This window comes from Cynara cardunculus (assembly GCF_001531365.2).
Source record: "Cynara cardunculus var. scolymus isolate 2C chromosome LG 2, CcrdV1, whole genome shotgun sequence".
Classification (NCBI taxonomy): Eukaryota; Viridiplantae; Streptophyta; class Magnoliopsida; order Asterales; family Asteraceae; genus Cynara; species Cynara cardunculus.
In genome coordinates this window covers 10,622,090-10,638,682 of record NC_037529.1, presented here as the reverse complement: position 1 = coordinate 10,638,682, position 16,593 = coordinate 10,622,090, and the positions used below count along the sequence as shown (strand labels likewise).

At 34.0% G+C, this 16,593-nt stretch overlaps 2 protein-coding genes across 3 annotated transcripts; one reads left to right on the top strand and one right to left on the bottom strand.

Moving 5' to 3' along the window:
* Nucleotides 1-7,457: 7,457 nt before the first annotated feature.
* Nucleotides 7,458-10,035, top strand: LOC112507487 (UPF0415 protein C7orf25 homolog). 2 transcript variants are annotated; one of them, XM_025112099.1, is made up of 2 exons: nt 7,458-7,569; nt 8,675-10,035. In XM_025112099.1, exons 1-2 carry the CDS (start codon nt 7,530-7,532, stop codon nt 10,018-10,020), a joined length of 1,386 nt encoding a protein of 461 aa, XP_024967867.1. In that variant the 5' UTR covers nt 7,458-7,529; the 3' UTR covers nt 10,021-10,035. The 2 variants fall into 2 exon arrangements, with proteins under 2 accessions (XP_024967867.1, XP_024967866.1); XM_025112098.1 differs by having other exon boundaries at nt 7,507-7,569; nt 8,517-10,035.
* A 250-nt stretch (nt 10,036-10,285) lies between these two features.
* On the bottom strand, nt 10,286-15,887 carry LOC112507485 (serine carboxypeptidase II-2-like). Its single transcript, XM_025112096.1, has 10 exons — nt 15,550-15,887; nt 14,418-14,525; nt 14,235-14,330; nt 13,996-14,088; nt 13,497-13,582; nt 13,152-13,412; nt 12,333-12,466; nt 11,141-11,236; nt 10,935-11,040; nt 10,286-10,596 (listed from the first exon to the last, which is right to left on the bottom strand). Exons 1-10 carry the CDS (start codon nt 15,809-15,811, stop codon nt 10,402-10,404), a joined length of 1,437 nt encoding a protein of 478 aa, XP_024967864.1. The 5' UTR covers nt 15,812-15,887; the 3' UTR covers nt 10,286-10,401.
* Nucleotides 15,888-16,593: the final 706 nt, after the last annotated feature.

Sequence of the window (16,593 nt, the reverse complement as noted above, 5' to 3'; positions counted from 1 at the left end):
AATTAAAAAATGAATATAAATCTTATTGGTGATATAATATATGTAATACGTAAAATTAAAATATTATTTTACAATAACATAAAGTACAAATAAATAAACAAATATCAAACTTTATGGACTAATTTGTAAGTTTTAAACTTCAAAACCAAATATAGCGTAAATCAAATGTAAACAACAAAAATACTGTCAATCGTTAAAAACAATTCCAATCAATCAATGAGTTCTGCTTTAGGTTATACTCAAACTGCTATTCTGTGTGTTTGCATTTTTGTGTATTTGTTTCATATATAAAATGTATGAACATGTTTTTATTTTGATATCTGAACAGTACCCAAAAAACTGATTCTTATTGTTGTCAACATTTTTCTAATTTTTTTTAAAAAAAATTTGATCCTTCTTTCCCTTCTTTTTTTTCCTTTTCTTTAACTTCCAAGAGCTTTAACCACAAGGGTGGTGTTTGATTGGTTTGAGCTTGGCTCCAAAGATCAAAAGTGCCAGGAGGTTCCAGATTCAAATCCAAAGAGGAATAAAAATCCCCTTGTAGCCATGGAGGTTCAAATGCGGTGACTCCGACTATCTGCAAAACAGGTAATCGCCCTGAGATTTATCGGCTCGTATAACGGGTTGAATATCCAGGTTAATAAAAAAAACTTCTAAAAGCTTTTAATGCTCTTGGGATTTTAGTTTAAATCACTATTTTTTCTATAATTATTTGTTTAGATATGCAAAATTGTATGACTATTTGTTTAGATTTAGGGTTTGTTTGTTTTTTGGAAAAAACCACTTAATGCCTCTTAAGTCTGAACCGATCAGACGTTTTTATTTTCAGACCGTTTATTTTTTTTATATAAATAAGAGCTGAAAAGCTCTTAATTTGCTCTGAAAAAAAGTGATAACATAATTACTTAAATCCTCTTAATCGCTCCCTCTAGACTCTCCCCTCCATCCTCACCTCCAGATTTAGTCCTCTAAATCTATCTTGCAAGACATTCGATCTCCAAATCAATCACGACCTATATCGATCCACATATTCTCGTAAAATCATGACCCAGATCAATCCAGATCTATCAGATCCAAAACTTGACTGATTCATATTTCAGACTTTAGTACCACCTCTTAAAATTCAGAAGTGAAATCAGACTTCAGAACCTTTTAAAAAACAAACGCCAACTTAGTTTATTCTTTTTTAAATAAATGGGTTTTTAAGAAACTTGTATAAAATAGGTAGGAATTTACCAGGCTTATAAATGTAGATTTTTATTTTTTAAGATGTCTGGTTAGATTTATTAAACAATAATTAATGTTATTAAAAATAAAAGAAACTATTTAGTTTTATATCATATAATGAGTTTATTCTTCCAGAAGCCCAAATTTTTATTCCAATTTAGACCAAGAAAATAAAAATTCATCCCCATTTTCATTCCAAAACCTAAAACATTTGTTTTCGTATTAATTTGTTTGTTTAAATGGTGGTAACGTAGTGAATGAGGATTGTCAACGATGGTGATGGTGGATGGTAGTTAATGACGACATATGGTGGTTGGTGGTTAATAATAGTGGTTGGTGGTGGTGAAAATGATAATGATATCTTAAAAGATCTAATAGTAAATGCCGAGATTTATAGAAGGAAAGTTCAAAAAAGTTCAACGATGTGAATTTTCACATTTTGAGAGATTAAGGGGTTGTTTAACAAAATACTTACTTAGTAAGTGTCTACTGGTAACAATCAATACTATCACATAACTTAGCATATTATATAATAAATCTTCAAAATGACATGATATGCAATAATTTATCTGGTAAATGTTTACCGGGTAAGAGTCATCACCTTCACTTACCAGATAAAACTCTCGGTCTTTGCTATTGCTCTTATCAAATAAGATTCTCGGTCATTGTCATTTCCATCCGGTATGGCAAGTGACCAGTTATACGCTTACCGGGTAAGCGTTTAGTAAACTGCCCTAAGTACTCGAACTTTTTGTTAAATAAATAAAATCTTGAGCTTTTTGAAATCAAACAATTAAATTCTTAAAAAAAAAAATTTAATCTGAAGAAACCAAATGAACTTCCATATATTAAATGATTAAATCCCTGGACATTTTTTGAAAAAAGTCACAACTATAAAACGAAATAATATCATGTCTCTATCGATGTATCAATAAATAAGTAAAATAGTACGATAAAACAATAAAAGAAGCTGACAATTAATTATTTTTCAGATTCAAATAACAATCACATGATCGTAATAAAACACCAGTGATTATCATTTGAATCTGGAAAAAAAAACGACTACTAAAAATAGTGTATTTTTCTTTTTATTAGTTCGTTGTACTTTGCTACTGATTAGTTGATATATCAAAAGAGAAATGGTATATTTCTTTGCAAAAATTTCAGAAGACCCAACAAACTTTCTTATTTTGAATGATTAAGTCCTCAAAAGAATTTCTAAATAAAAAACCCTTGAACTTCCTCATTTTGAATGATTAAATCCTTAAACCTTTTTTTTGAATAAACAAACCATCGAACTTTTAAATAATTGGTTATTTACATCATATAAACAAAAATAAACTACCTGAAACTGGTTAAGAATATTTTAAAGTAAAAACGTATTTTAGTTTTACCATTCAAATCTTACGTCATTCAAATCTCTCGTCGCCCTCGTATCCTCATCGTCGTATGCTCTCTATTATTGTCTATCATTGTCGTTGGCTTATGCCATCGATCTTCCTCCTTTTGATTGTGTTCTTTTTGCTTTTTGGTTCTCCATTTCTTTGACATGTCTATACATGGTCCATTAAATTATTGTAAAAGAGGGAAAATCAAAAGAAGAAAAAAACAAATCAAAAAGAGAGAGACCGCTGGCAGGGATCAATGACAGCGATGGATGGTATGGAGAACGGACAACAATGAGTGACAAAGGGGAGCGATGCCATTGTGAGCAAAAGTTTGATGGCGTAGGATTTAGGAAAGGTAAAACTGATCTAGGTTTTTTTTATAATTTTAAAACATTCCTTATCGGTTATATACATTTTTCGGGTTAAAATGATTTAGGTAACCACTTTTAAAAGTTCAATGGTTTATTTATTCAAAAAAACGTTCAGGACTTGATCATTAAAAATAAGAAAGTTTAATAATTTTTTCATTCAAAAAAATAGTTCAGGTACTTAATCATTCAAAATGAAAAAGTTCGTTGGATTTTTTTTGAACTTTTCACTATTACTTTCGTTTTATAAGTATAAGGATTATTAGTTCAAAAAAAAAGTCTCCAAGGACTTAATCGCTCAACTACGAAAGTTTGTTAATTTTATTCGATTTTAGAAAGAAAAAGAATTTATTTATTTGATTTCAATTTTAAAAAGTTTAATGATTTATTTGTTTAAAATAAAAGTTTATAGGTTATTTACTATTTTTTTTTTTGTTAAAAATGACTAATCTATTAACTAATAACCAATTTATCAGTCAACAATTATCTTATCCAGTATTTTACCAATCATAGCCTACAAAATACCTAAAACCGTATTTGCAGTTTTTGGACTCTTTGGTAAATAAATTTTGAGAGCGTGATATGTTGATGATTTATTCATAAATGAAGATTTTGATGTTAATGCACTCTAATTGTCTTTTATTTTATAAATCATTTGGAAAATACACTTTATTGTGTTATAAAGTATTCTAGAGTTAAATGGCATGATTTCACCTAGAAGATAAAATAATGGATTTTTGAGTATGTGTTTACATAACCATCGGTTAAACACGTTTTATTGTTTACTATGACTTTTATTGAATAGTCAACCGTGTTGTTGAGTCTTTGGCTTGGTTTTCACTCAAATATGTCTTAGGGGACGTTCGTCCGGTTTATATGCAGTCATGACATATTGATTTGATATATTACATGTTTTAGGTTTGTTAGTCATTCAATTAGTGTCGCATAATTTTACACTGTAATGCAATGGATCCATGGGCATGAGGGTCAGTTGATGTTTTGTAATAAGACCATTGTCATGTATTCTTGCTAGAGACTATGAACGTAACAGGGAACTTGAGGTACAGACTCAAATAGTTGAACTCAATGACTATATAATCGGTAGCGGGGATTTGAGGTACAAACTCGAAGAGTTGAACTTGATGACCGTGTAGTCCGTTAGTGGCTGTCATTTCTAGCAAAAGATCTCGTCTAGGCAATCAACGAGGGACTCAAACTACAAACTGCAAAAATTAAACTTGATGACCGTATGATCCCTAGTTGAGGCTCGTTAACGTTGATTATGGCTTACTTGTGCATTAAACACAATTGATGGATGCGGGTCTTCCCTGTCACCAAATGGTGTTATTTTCGGATATGATATTATCCTTGTTTTCATCGTTGTTTTCGAATATGGAGTTCTCCAAATATTTGTAGTATTGGGTTTTGAACCTTATTTGTCGTTTTTGAGGCATTTTGAATAATAGAGTTTTTCATCCATGATCAAAATAATTGGACATTAAACCTTATTTACGTTTCTAGAGTGAGTGTAGGTTTTCAATTTATATTGAATGTGTATTTTGATTTAAAGCTTTCATCATGAAAACAGTCGTTTTGAAAAGAAGTTGCTTTTAAGATAAATAAATTTCATTTGAGAATTCATGTTTAAAATAACCAGACTTTCAGTTGTACTTTTTATAATTATGATGAAAACTACTTGAACTCACTAGGCATTAAACCTAACATTTTTATTTGTCGGCATGTGCATCAGGTACTCGTTGTGGTTTGGTACTAGCGACACTGATGAGTTGAGTGCTAGATAAATGCACCTATTAGGTGACGTCTTCCGCATTTAGAGATAACGACCATTATTGTGTTTTAGTAACACCCGACCTTGGCTTAGGGGCTATTTGGTAAGAGCTTAATGGGATGTATAATGGATATGGCTTATTAGCACAACCATATCTAGTTGTTCGGTATAGGCTTATTCGCTTAGCCCATGGCTGAATCGCTCAACTAAAAAACTTGTGTCCTTTGTATTCAGTCGTTCATTTTTCATCACTGCCTTTGGATATATGTCGCTCTCTCATCCTCCTCCATAGCCTCCCGAACTGCACTCCTTCCCTCTCCCTTCTCTCTATTTACATCCTTTGTTCTCCATCTCTATATATGGATTTGATGTTGCTGGTTACAAATTTTCTCTCCTTCATCTCAGTTTGTTGTTGTTGGTTACGAGTTTTCTCTCCTTGATCCCGATCTGATGCTGCTGAAACAAGTTTTCCCCCCCTCTGTCAATCTCGATTTGGATTCCTATAAACATTTATTTCCAAAAATTCTCCGACATTTGCCGATCTACCTCTGTAACGAGTTTTTCTTTTGAAATTCTCAAGTTTTTACCCCAAAAAGGTACTCTTTGCCGATCAGGGGTTTTTTTTTGTTAAGTATTTTTTATTTTTTGATTTTTATCTTAATTTCTACAATATTTCTCATAAAGTCCTTTAATGCAAGTTTTGATGGGGTTTCAAGAAAAAACAAGAAGAGACATGTTAGGCAAGGAAGTTTGGTTAATGTGTAAGGTGTTTGATGAAGTGATGTAGAGAAATGAGGGTTTTATTTGGGTTCAAATGAAAAAAAAAATAGGGGGTAAAATGGTAATTTGTATTATTCAAACAATTTATTTAGCATAACAATTGAACAATAATTTATATGTTATCATACAGACAACTTTCATATTTTAATAGAAAACGAAACGAACAACCCCTTAGTCTTCATGTAAGGTTTGGTTTATAAATTGTCAAATTTAAATCTAGATTTGATATTCGAGTTAATTTAAGTATTGATTTACAGTAAGGGATTTTATTTGTTGTATTATTGAAAATTTTAAATTAGTCAGTTTTTTTTTTCTTTCCGGAATTGAGGGTGTTACATATAAAAGTCAAAATAACACATAAAAACTAATAAAAATATCACTTCAGACTAAGTTCAAGGTAAGAACCAAAGTTTTTATGCAGGAACTCAAATGATATGCGGTTCTTATAAGAACTCTCTCAAATGGTGGTTCTTCTAAGAACTTAGGGGCCGTTTATCAAACACTTATTCGGTAAGTGTTTACGGGTAAAATTTAACACTATTATGTACTTACCGGATAAGATTTTAGTCCACCAAAACGACAAAGTATACAACAATTTATGCGGTAAACGCTTACCGTGGTATGAGTCGTCGTCCTCACTTACTGGATAAGACTCTTGATCCTTGTCTCGCTCTTACCGGGTAAGATTCTTGGTCCTTACTATATTCATCCGGTAAGGTAATGTTACTTGGTAAGCACTTACCTGGGTAAGCGTTTGGTAGCAGTCCATTAGTTCTTATAAGAACCTACACTTCTTTCTTATAAATACCTAAGATAGAGAAAATGAATGTTTTGAACTAATTTTTTGTTTTAACATATTTTTTAAAACTTTCTCCAAAATAGGAAAGTAAGATAGAGTGGTAAAATTCTCTAAATTTGAAGTTTTCTCTAAAAATGATTTTTTATTTATTCTTACTGATAACAATCGGTGAAATTAACTGTTTAAAAGAAAAAAATAATATTTTATTAAATATTTTAATAATATAATTAATATTGTAATCTATAAATTTACAACCTAATGTTTTGACAATTTAACTTCTGCATTAATCAAATTTCTCGTCTTTGCCTACTTTCTTCGAGACTGTTTGACAGTTATTGAATAGTTTGATACAGAATGATTAAGTGATCACAATGATTAAAACTCTCATGATATAGTGCAAAATGAAATATAATTGTTTGATAATTATTTACAACGAATTTAGGGCGCTAAATGGTTAAGGGAGACCCATGATACAAAAACATTCAGAGGGTTTCAGAATAATTAAGATACATATTTTTTTTGTTAAACAAGATCCACCTCTTAATGATTCAGAGACTGCTTTTTAATGGAACTATTGAGAGGAAACAAATAACCCCTTCCTCTCTCACAGAAGATGAGTGTCATGTATCTACAATCTATCGCGATATGTTTGGTATTAAATAAGCTTATGCTTTTGATATCTAATCGTTTTCGTATTTTAGTATCGTGTTTCTTTTATTTATGTATGAACAACTATTAGGGGTTGTTTGTTTACCTCTTAATAGTTTCATTAAGAGACAGTCTCTGATAAAAGATGAATTTTGTTTAACAAAAAAAGTTTGTCTTTTAACGGTTTCAAAATCCTCTAAATGATTTTGTATCATGAATCTCCCTTAACTATTTAACATCCTTAATTTATAATAAATAATTATCAAACAATTATATTTTATTTTAAACTATATTATAAAAACTACCAAATCATTCTGTATTAAATCATTCACCAACCAAGAAACAACCCTATCTCATACAAAAATGTTTAGTTTTTAATTCTTTATTTCAAAAAACGAGAACCATCCCAACTTCCCAAGTATGGTTGTAAACATGAGTAACAAACGGCACACCCGAAACACGCTCTCGCTCTATCCCGTAGATGGTGAAATCCTAATTAGGGTTTCTGTGTTGTTTTAGTTGCTGGGACAATGTATAATGAAGAGACAGGATCTCTTAAATTGATCCCCGGTTAGTTCAAATTTCTCAATTTAAACCCCAAATTCATAATTATTAGTTTATTATGGACGATTTCTAGTTATCAGAATATTGTCTTAATTCGCATAAGTGCATCCATTTCTGTTGATCTGATTGAAGTGATGTTTGTGTTTCGATTAGTTTGATGTAGTAACTGACCTAGCTTCCACAATCAGAGATTCAATTTGCCTTTAGCAATTCGTTTTATGAAACCCTAAAGATTGAAATCAACCAGAATTTGGTTGGTTCTAGAATATACTCCTTCCATCCTGGAAAAGTTTCAACAAAAAAGCTCATTTTTTACTCGATTATAAATTATGCAACAACAGATATAGAGGGCGTGTTATGCACCAAAATCATTGCTAATTGATTGCTAACATTTTCATGGTTTTTGTAATTTGCATACCCTAACAAGGAAATCATCAATCACATACTTTTTGCACAACCACCATATCGATTACATCGTCCTCCAATGGAGATGAGATGCCATAAATCTTTTTTCTGAAATACCTGGTCTTGTAAGTCTAAGCTTCTGATAATTCCTGACCTTTGATTTGGTTCACAAGTAGTGATCATTAGTTTCTAATTCATTGACTATTAAACTAACTTGATTCGACTTAATATGGTCATTTAGGATGACAATAGGGCAGAGAGGATGAAGTTGATAGTGCTGTGAGAATGTGATTGCTTAAATTTCTTGTTGAGGTACTCAAACAGTCAAACTGAAAAAACCAGTTATATATTTTGCTTATTGAGTTCAAATCTGATGGTTACAAAAAATGGTATGTTTGGTTGATCTTCAGAAGCTCCATCCCTTGTAATTTCTCAATCTTGTTGTCAATCTCATAGACTCATAAAGTCATGCCAGTGTCAAAACTATCATTATTCATATAAGTATGTTAGCAGTGTGCTGACGTCAAATATTTGTTGCCCATTTCTAGATTGGAAGAAGCAAAATCTGAAACTTAATCAAAGATTCAAGTGTTTGTAAAGAAGTGGCTGTTATATTCTTCAAAAAGCAACTTCTACTGGTTCTTTAGAGTGATATAGAGAAATCAAATGGATGTATATCAGGAACGTGACAATTTCGGCACTTTAGGTGCAACGGTTGAAGAAGCAAAAAAGCGATGTGAGGCTGTGATGGATGCAGTAGAAGCTTTACACCTGAGTCTGTCTTGCAAGCGTACTCTACTCAGGTTGATTCAGTCAGAGCTCTCTTTCCTTTCTCGTTTTTCATCAACTGACTTCACTCCAAATTCTGAACCATCCATCTGTGTCAACATCGGCCATCTTGAGGCAGTGGTCCACATCCTTAAGCACCCAAATATATCCGGAGTGCCGCGTGTTTGCAAGACAATCCTGGTCCCACCGTCAACACAAAGTGGGATCCATAGCACTACTTCAAAAGGTGCCCATGTTGATATAGTTTGCACTTTTGATGGAAGCCCAGTTTGGTTTATTGTATCTGATAGGAACCCAAAGTATGTATCTTGGTACGGGCAACAAGAGTCTTCTAAAAAGAAAGGTTTACGAGCTAGAGTTCAACTTCTTCTTGAAGTGGCTCACTACTCTGTAACACTAAAACCTACTTCCTTAATATTTTTCTTCTCAAATGGGCTTGATGGGTTCACACGCCAGAAGTTTCATAGCGAATTTGGAGCCATTGACCTCGGATCAAAATTTTCTAATTTTGACTTCAATTTCTCCGAGGAGCTAGGAGGTGAGTGGATAGATATTCTTGCAAGATCTTATCACCATGCATCTGTACTTGAGATAAAGGTTGATTCCCCTCGAGATGTGAATCCTCATGTCCCAAAAGAGTCCCTCGTGGCTTACTCCTCTGTTAAGGCCAGTGATGTCAATTTGGGTGGCTCTTTCAACACTCTCCTTTCACAAATGATTTCACCATATAATGGGAAATTAGATGGCATTCTCATCAACTTTGATACCACAGCTTTGATTGCTATTGTATCAGGTATCAGCAATGGTAATACAGAAAAGCTTTTGGCTACACCTGAGGATGAACTGAAAACCCGGTTTAAAGGGAACTATGAGTTTGTAATTGGCCAGGTGATGTCTGAAATCCGAAATCCAATACATATGGATATAGCCAAGTCTATATCTGGGAGAAAAGCCATCATCTGTGAAAGTGTTTCTTCCGAGTTCAAGGAGCTAGTTTCGATGTGTGGAGGGTCTAACGAGAAGTTGAGGGCAGGTGAGTTGCTAAAACATGTGGTGGTTGTTCCAGATAGTCCTTCGACACGCATGACGAGCCTTCCAACTACAAGAAAACTGGCGATGAAGAACAAGATTGTTTTTGGTACAGGAGATCATTGGCATGCTCCAACATTAACTGCTAATATGGGATTTGTAAGAGCTGTTTTACAAACAGGGATGTCTCTCTTCACTTTTGAGCATAGACCACGGGCTCTGACAGGCGATTAAGAAAAGATCATGCAGACCTCTTGACAATTGTGGCACTAATCAAGAAAACACCATACAAATGTATGGAAAATGTTGTCGTATGAATGTGGACTGACATCGGGATATCAGCGATATTATCATGGATGAATGAAAAGAGTTGTACATGAGATTAATATATGTGATGTGTTCACCTTTGTAATAGATTGGTTTAGTTCACCTTGCATGACAATGAATGAAATGTAATGTCCCAATTTTAAACTTACTGAGTTCTATAGAATTTGCTAAATCTGAAAGAGAATCTGTTGAATATGCTCTAAGGTAAGTCTCAACATTTTATTCGTATCAACAGGAGAGTAAAGACAGTGTTTAACAAAGACAGCAAAAGGTGGTATGAGTTGATCTTTAGAAGCCGCTAACTTCTTCTAAAGCAGAAGCTCTGGGCTCGATCACTTGCTCAAATGGCGCCATGGAAATTCCTGCTAAGAAAGACTTGACGAGGGTGAGTGCTTGCTTCGGCTTATGCAAAGGTACCTCGTGACCGGCTCCTCTCACTGTTACAAAAGTCAATCCTTCGTACTTTTGCGTCCATCCTCCCACCTATTTCAATCATAATTTAAATTACATCCTTTCACGCTTGGAGAGAAAAAAAAAGCAATCCGACCAGCACATTCCATGTGGAGCCACATCCCTGTGTGACCCACGTCATATGGGTCACACACGTCATGCGTCTATACCATTGTTATGCGAGTGATTGGATAGAAAAATACAAAAGAAGGGTCTTGTGGGATTAGTAGAAGCGAACACAAACTGGCTTGGATCCCCACAGTTACGAAAAAAAATCCCATGTTGGGCTCACACAAGTCCTGTGGGACCATGCGGATAAAATAACAAGAATCAGACAAATGTAGATCTTTGTTGATGATGAATGGAATTACCTGGCCGTCATCGTACCAGGCACGCCAAGGGCTGATTGTCGTAAGGTTGAGAGCGTCTATGCTGTAGCGTGTAGAAGTAACGGGAATCACTGCATCCGTATCACCACTAAAACAAAATAAAACTTGTAAATAAAAAATAAGATAAATTAAGAGCAAAATCGGTGGCATTGTCTTCTGAAAATTATGAATGAAGTATGAAGAAGGACCTGAATATCCAGACACGAAGCCCTGAACTTATTAGCTCTTGATGGACATCAAGCACGGATATAGGAGAATCCTTCCAATACATCCCTACAACATTGCTGCAGAACAAATTTAAGTCATTATTGATCATATTAATATGCCATTTTCGAGATATAATCGTTTCAAGGAACATTAGTGGTTATAGATAAGTTGTGGGTAGTCGCAACCTACTTCTCCAGAAAAAGATGTTCATCTTGACCTTTGAGGTCAAACAATATAACTTTCAACCACTTGCCAAATACAATTTATTTATATATTTTAATTGATGCTGTGTTTTGTAAAACATAGGTGTTAAGATTGAAGATGCAAAGAAAACCTTTTATCCAATGGAGGGAGAAACTAAGAAAACCATCTATGTTGTATGGACGTGAGTGTTAAGTGACAAGTTGGAAGTTAGACCAATGGTGGCTCTGGTTAGTGAGGATAGAAAGTTTGATAGTTGAGGGGCCAAGGAGGAGTGGTAGGCCGAGGAGGACATGGGATGAGCAATAGAGGTTAGACATGGCGGTTTAGACATTTCCGAAGACATGACCTTTGATAGGAGTTATTGGAGACGTGGGATAAGGGTAGCAGACTAGGGGAGATATCTATGGCTAGCATAGACGGGATCTGTGGAGATAGAGGTTGAGGGTAGGGTAGTGAGCCGGAAGTTAGGTTAGCATTTTAGACTAGGGGTGTGTGGCGGTGCTTGTATGATGTTGTTGACTTCTAACATAATTTTTGTGTTTTCTTGTTTCTTGTTTCAGGTCTCTATCGAACCTTCACCGCTTGCTCTTTCTTCTATTTCTTTGGGGAAACTTCTTTTTCTAGCACACTTCTCGCAAGTCAGGTGTCTTCACAGAAACAACTATTCCACTTTGTAGAGGTCAAGTCTGTGCACATCGAACCCCCATATCCTACCTCCTGGTGGGATATATTAGGCTCGTTTGGTTTTTTTAGCGAGTAACTAACAGATTTTGGAGTGCATAGTCCCTCTAATTCGAGAATTGAATCCAAAGCTATCGCTCTTTTGTTAGGTTCCATCCGCTTGTACCATTAGTGGTCAATCTTTATTTATCCCAACATCATACATAAGATCACATATTTATTTCCCAACATCATTCAATATTAGGTGATGCTCAATTGGTAGCCTATATCTTAATATTGAAGTAGTACCTGCAGGTTTCCCATCTTGATTTGCTGTTACTCTGATAAACATGAAGTGCATTTTGGACCTCAGGTAAATTGAAGTAAACCAAGGAATGTTGCTCAGTGCATGGGTCATAACTCTGCCCGATTTGCCCGACATTCTGTCAGACGACAAGATGTTCCGTTAATTATTTGAATAACGAGCACTTGAGTAAACATGTAGATGTTGATAATATCCATATTCAGTAAAACATTCATATCATATGCATCTAGAACAAGAGATGTGTATCTGGATATAAAATAAGATTGCATTCAACATATATGCTATCAACTCACACCCCCATATAAAGAAAGCCTCTAAGATAGACATCTTTTAAGTTTTAACATGTATATCTAATGATTAGAGGATTTTAGTTTAAATAAGAACTTATACCACCCCTTTCTACACAAAAGTAAGTCCTACCATTCCTGAATATTGAGAAGCAAACCGACTATCTTCATAAACTCTTTTGAAAATTGCAACCATTCTGTCATATTGCAAAGTTATACAAGTTAAGTTACTTATCTGCCTATCATCATCAATGTGAAAAAGTTCATGGTACTGATTAGAGTCCACAAGATTCTTTCATTTTGTCTTTATTAGAAGGTATTTTGAATATTTGATAAATCAAGCATTGCACCTTTCATGAGACGGTAAGAGTGGTGCTTTTGGACCCTTTGGCTTTAATAGCTACAATAGTCTTCTATTTGGTAACCAAACAATTTGACTGAATAGCCAATCGTTAAAGAAACTCTAAAATTTCAGTGTGGCATATATTGTGGACATTTCAAAAAGGAACTACTCACATGCCATCTTCTTAGAAGCCTCTTAGTGATGCCGTTGGTGCTACAAGGAGGAGTAAAGATGCTATAAGGGTCGATGTTGCCCATTTCTTGATAAGCAATATCCGTCATATGGTCACACTCGCTTGAGGGGTGAATAAAGGATTCCTTGTTGCATACGTCGTTCAATTTCTTGTAAGTTTGGTCAGAAATCATACCAGCTGCCCACATAAATTGGAAAAGTCCAACATGATCACTATAATCATCGGTTAGGGCATTCCCCACCTGTGTTAGATATATTCCATCATCTTTTAGAAAATGCAGATAGTAGTGAACATGTAACAAAATTTGTCCGAGAAAAATCCATACCATGTAACCCTTGAGATTAATTGGACTTCCTGCATTGGCTTTGTTATATCTCACAATGGCTTGGCTTAATTGAGGAACATAATGTCCTGAGAAAAGTTGAAACTTTTCAAATTACCATAAATCACATTAGATGAGGAGGAATTGATATGCAAGTCTAGTTTCACAGATTCTTTCGAAAGACCCCAAAAGTTCAAAGAGACCCCCTAACAGTTAGCATTTCTGTACGACATTCCACAAATAGGGTTTCTTTTATCTCCAGAAGACTAGGAAAACCACACCCACTTGAGCAATTCTAATTGGCTGCAAAAACATTTCTTACCATCTTATATTATACAAGTGAAGTAACAATTATATTGTCCCATCTTAAAGAATCAATGGCAGCTTGAATATGGAAATTAGTTCTTTTAATAAATTGGTTACCACATTCATATTTGGGCCTAGTATTGCAAAATGCCAAAAGGGGAACAATATTTCATCCTCGTATCTAACACTCGTTTACCTGCATAGCTCTCGCCTGTTATATAGAAATCCCTTCCTTTATATTCAGGGAACCGCTCAAGCCAATTCAATACAAATTCAAGTGAATCCGCAGCTGCAACACAATAATATCAATCAAGAAGGCAGAAAGTGAATGAACATCATAATGATACACACAAATATATATATATATATATATATATGTGTGTGTGTGTGTGTGTGTGTGTGTGTGTGTAAGATATCAAAGGTTTGAAGTTATACCTGTTCTTTTATCTCCATTGCTCATAAGATCAGAAGAAGTATTTGAGTAAGAATAACCAACTCCAACAGGGGAATCAAGAAACAATAAATTTGCCACTGCAAAGCAGTTAACAATTATTAAACAAGTTTTCTAATAATGAAATTTATACTAATTTTGTTAAAAAATATTATACAAACTCCCACCATTGTTCCAAGAATATGGGTTCAAGTAAACAGACTTTCCATCTTTATCAACATGGAATGGCCCAATTTCTTCAGCCATCCCAAATGCAACAGATGAACATCCAGGCCCTACAAAACATACTTGTTGAGCAACTCGGTTCATATTTAATACGACAAGATAAATCAAAGTAAACCCAAACATTGTACTTTTTTTTATTAACCTGGATACCCAACCCGCTATGCGAGCCGACTAATCCCAGGGCGACCACCTGCTTTGTGGATAGCCAGGAGTCACCGCATTTGAACCTCTATGGCCACAAGGGGATATTTATTCCTCCTTGGATTTGAACCAGAGACCTCCAGATACTTTTGACCTTTGGAGCCCAAGCTCAAACCAATCAGGCACCACCTTTGTGGTTAACATTGTACTTATTACCATTACAAATACAAATGTATACTCTCTACGTCCCATCAATTTACATCAAATCCCATCTATATTTCCATCACTAACAATTATTAGTGCTATTGTTTTGGACATATAGCTTAACCAAAACCCATTCAGTCTCTTGTAAATCTTAATCACACATTTAAACCAAACCATCAACGACATTAAGATCACCATATAGACATATAAACAGAAAGGTAGAGTAACCTAGAACACACTCAAAGACATATGTTGAGTAACTACCAACTACCATACTCTATGAAAGCATTTCATTAATATAAAAAAGAAGTTCCAATTAAATACCAGTGGCCTCTGGTGGAACCTGTATTTATGACTCTCTTGAACCAATTGGGTAAAGGTTTAAAATTCAAAATTGACATGCCTGTGTGTGTTTTCCTTCTTTGTTGCAAATGCCTTATCCAGAAAATATCTTAAGAAGATACTAGATTCAATAACAACTTCTTCAAATCCAGTTAAATATCAGAAAACTGAAACAATAACATCAGTTTCCATCGTAACCCATAAATATTTCTGATCCAAGGCTATGACGTCATACGAGATAGAACAACGGAAGGGGTCTAGATTTACGATCACTTTCCAGCCACAATGATTTATGATGATCAGAACTCAGAAAGTACCCATAATCTGGATTTAGAACTAAATAGAAATACGATACAGTAAGAAAAAAAAGCATATCGAGTATTGAACCTCCATTGAGCCAAAGAATAAGAGGCTTGGAAGCAGGATCCTGAACAGCCTCGGTCAACCAATAAAAGAGAGCTCTCCCAGACTCTTGATTCACAGTTACATAGCCAGCATAATGTGCGAAGTCGACATTGAAACTTTGACCAGGAAGGTCCTTTACCTGGTCCAACTTCTGTTGAGCAATCGGGCCTGAATCAGACAAAGTTACGCTACATAGAACTGAAATTAAGAAGAAAATAGCAAAAACCCAATTCCATGTTGACATTTCCTTTTAGGGTTTATCAGGAATGGGAAGCAAGGTGAAGATTGAATTGAGAGCACCGAGGAGAATCTATATATTTTATAGTGAAAGATAGATGGTGGAGGTGATTCAGTGGGGTTTGTTCAGACTGGACCATACGCTTTTCTGGTTGGTTTGTTGGAACGTTGTTAAACCGTAAACTTTCCGTTAAGAAATTGCATGTAAAAATTTGGGAAAAAATTTCATAAAAACCGATAATTTTTTCATTGATTAAGTTCTCGATTTTTTTAATAAATAAATTATTTAATTTTTTATTTTAAATGATTGGGTTTTTAAACATTTTTTTTGTATAAATAAGATATTGAACTTTTAAAATTGCTTATATTCTTTGAACCCAAAAAATTTGCATCTAACTTATCAGGAAAAATTGTAGGGAAAATCACCAAAACGACCAAAATATACCTGATGTATTAACAAAATGACCAATTTTTTCGTAATCATTTAATGTGAAAAAAATTCAATTATTTATCCGTTCAAAAACTTATTATTTAAAATAGGGAAAATTGTTGTGTTTTTCTGGATTTTTCTATGAGATTGCATATCAAAATTTCATGTGACCTATTATTTTGTTTGATATAAATTTATTTAATTTATGGTTTTCTTTTACATGGATGATAAAAAAAAATCATATATTGTTTGACAAAAATAAGTTAGCTTATAAGTTAACTTATTTTTTGGATGCACATGAGTTAACTTATAAATTAGCTTATTGAAACGTTACTTAGAGTAACGTTTTGGTAGATTAT

Bases quoted from the DNA above. Each gene is read 5' to 3' on its own strand.
- LOC112507487 (XM_025112099.1), top strand. From the start codon at position 7,530: ATGTATAATGAAGAGACAGGATCTCTTAAATTGATCCCCG. The intron at 7,570-8,674 runs GTTAGTTCAAAT...TCGGCACTTTAG, and splicing joins ATCTCTTAAATTGATCCCCG to GTGCAACGGTTGAAGAAGCA.
- LOC112507485 (XM_025112096.1), bottom strand. From the start codon at position 15,811: ATGTCAACATGGAATTGGGTTTTTGCTATTTTCTTCTTAATTTCAGTT. The intron at 14,089-14,234 runs GTATAACTTCAA...ATTGTGTTGCAG, and splicing joins CAATGGAGATAAAAGAACAG to CTGCGGATTCACTTGAATTT. The intron at 10,597-10,934 runs GTAATTCCATTC...TGATTGAAATAG, and splicing joins CCTGGTACGATGACGGCCAG to GTGGGAGGATGGACGCAAAA.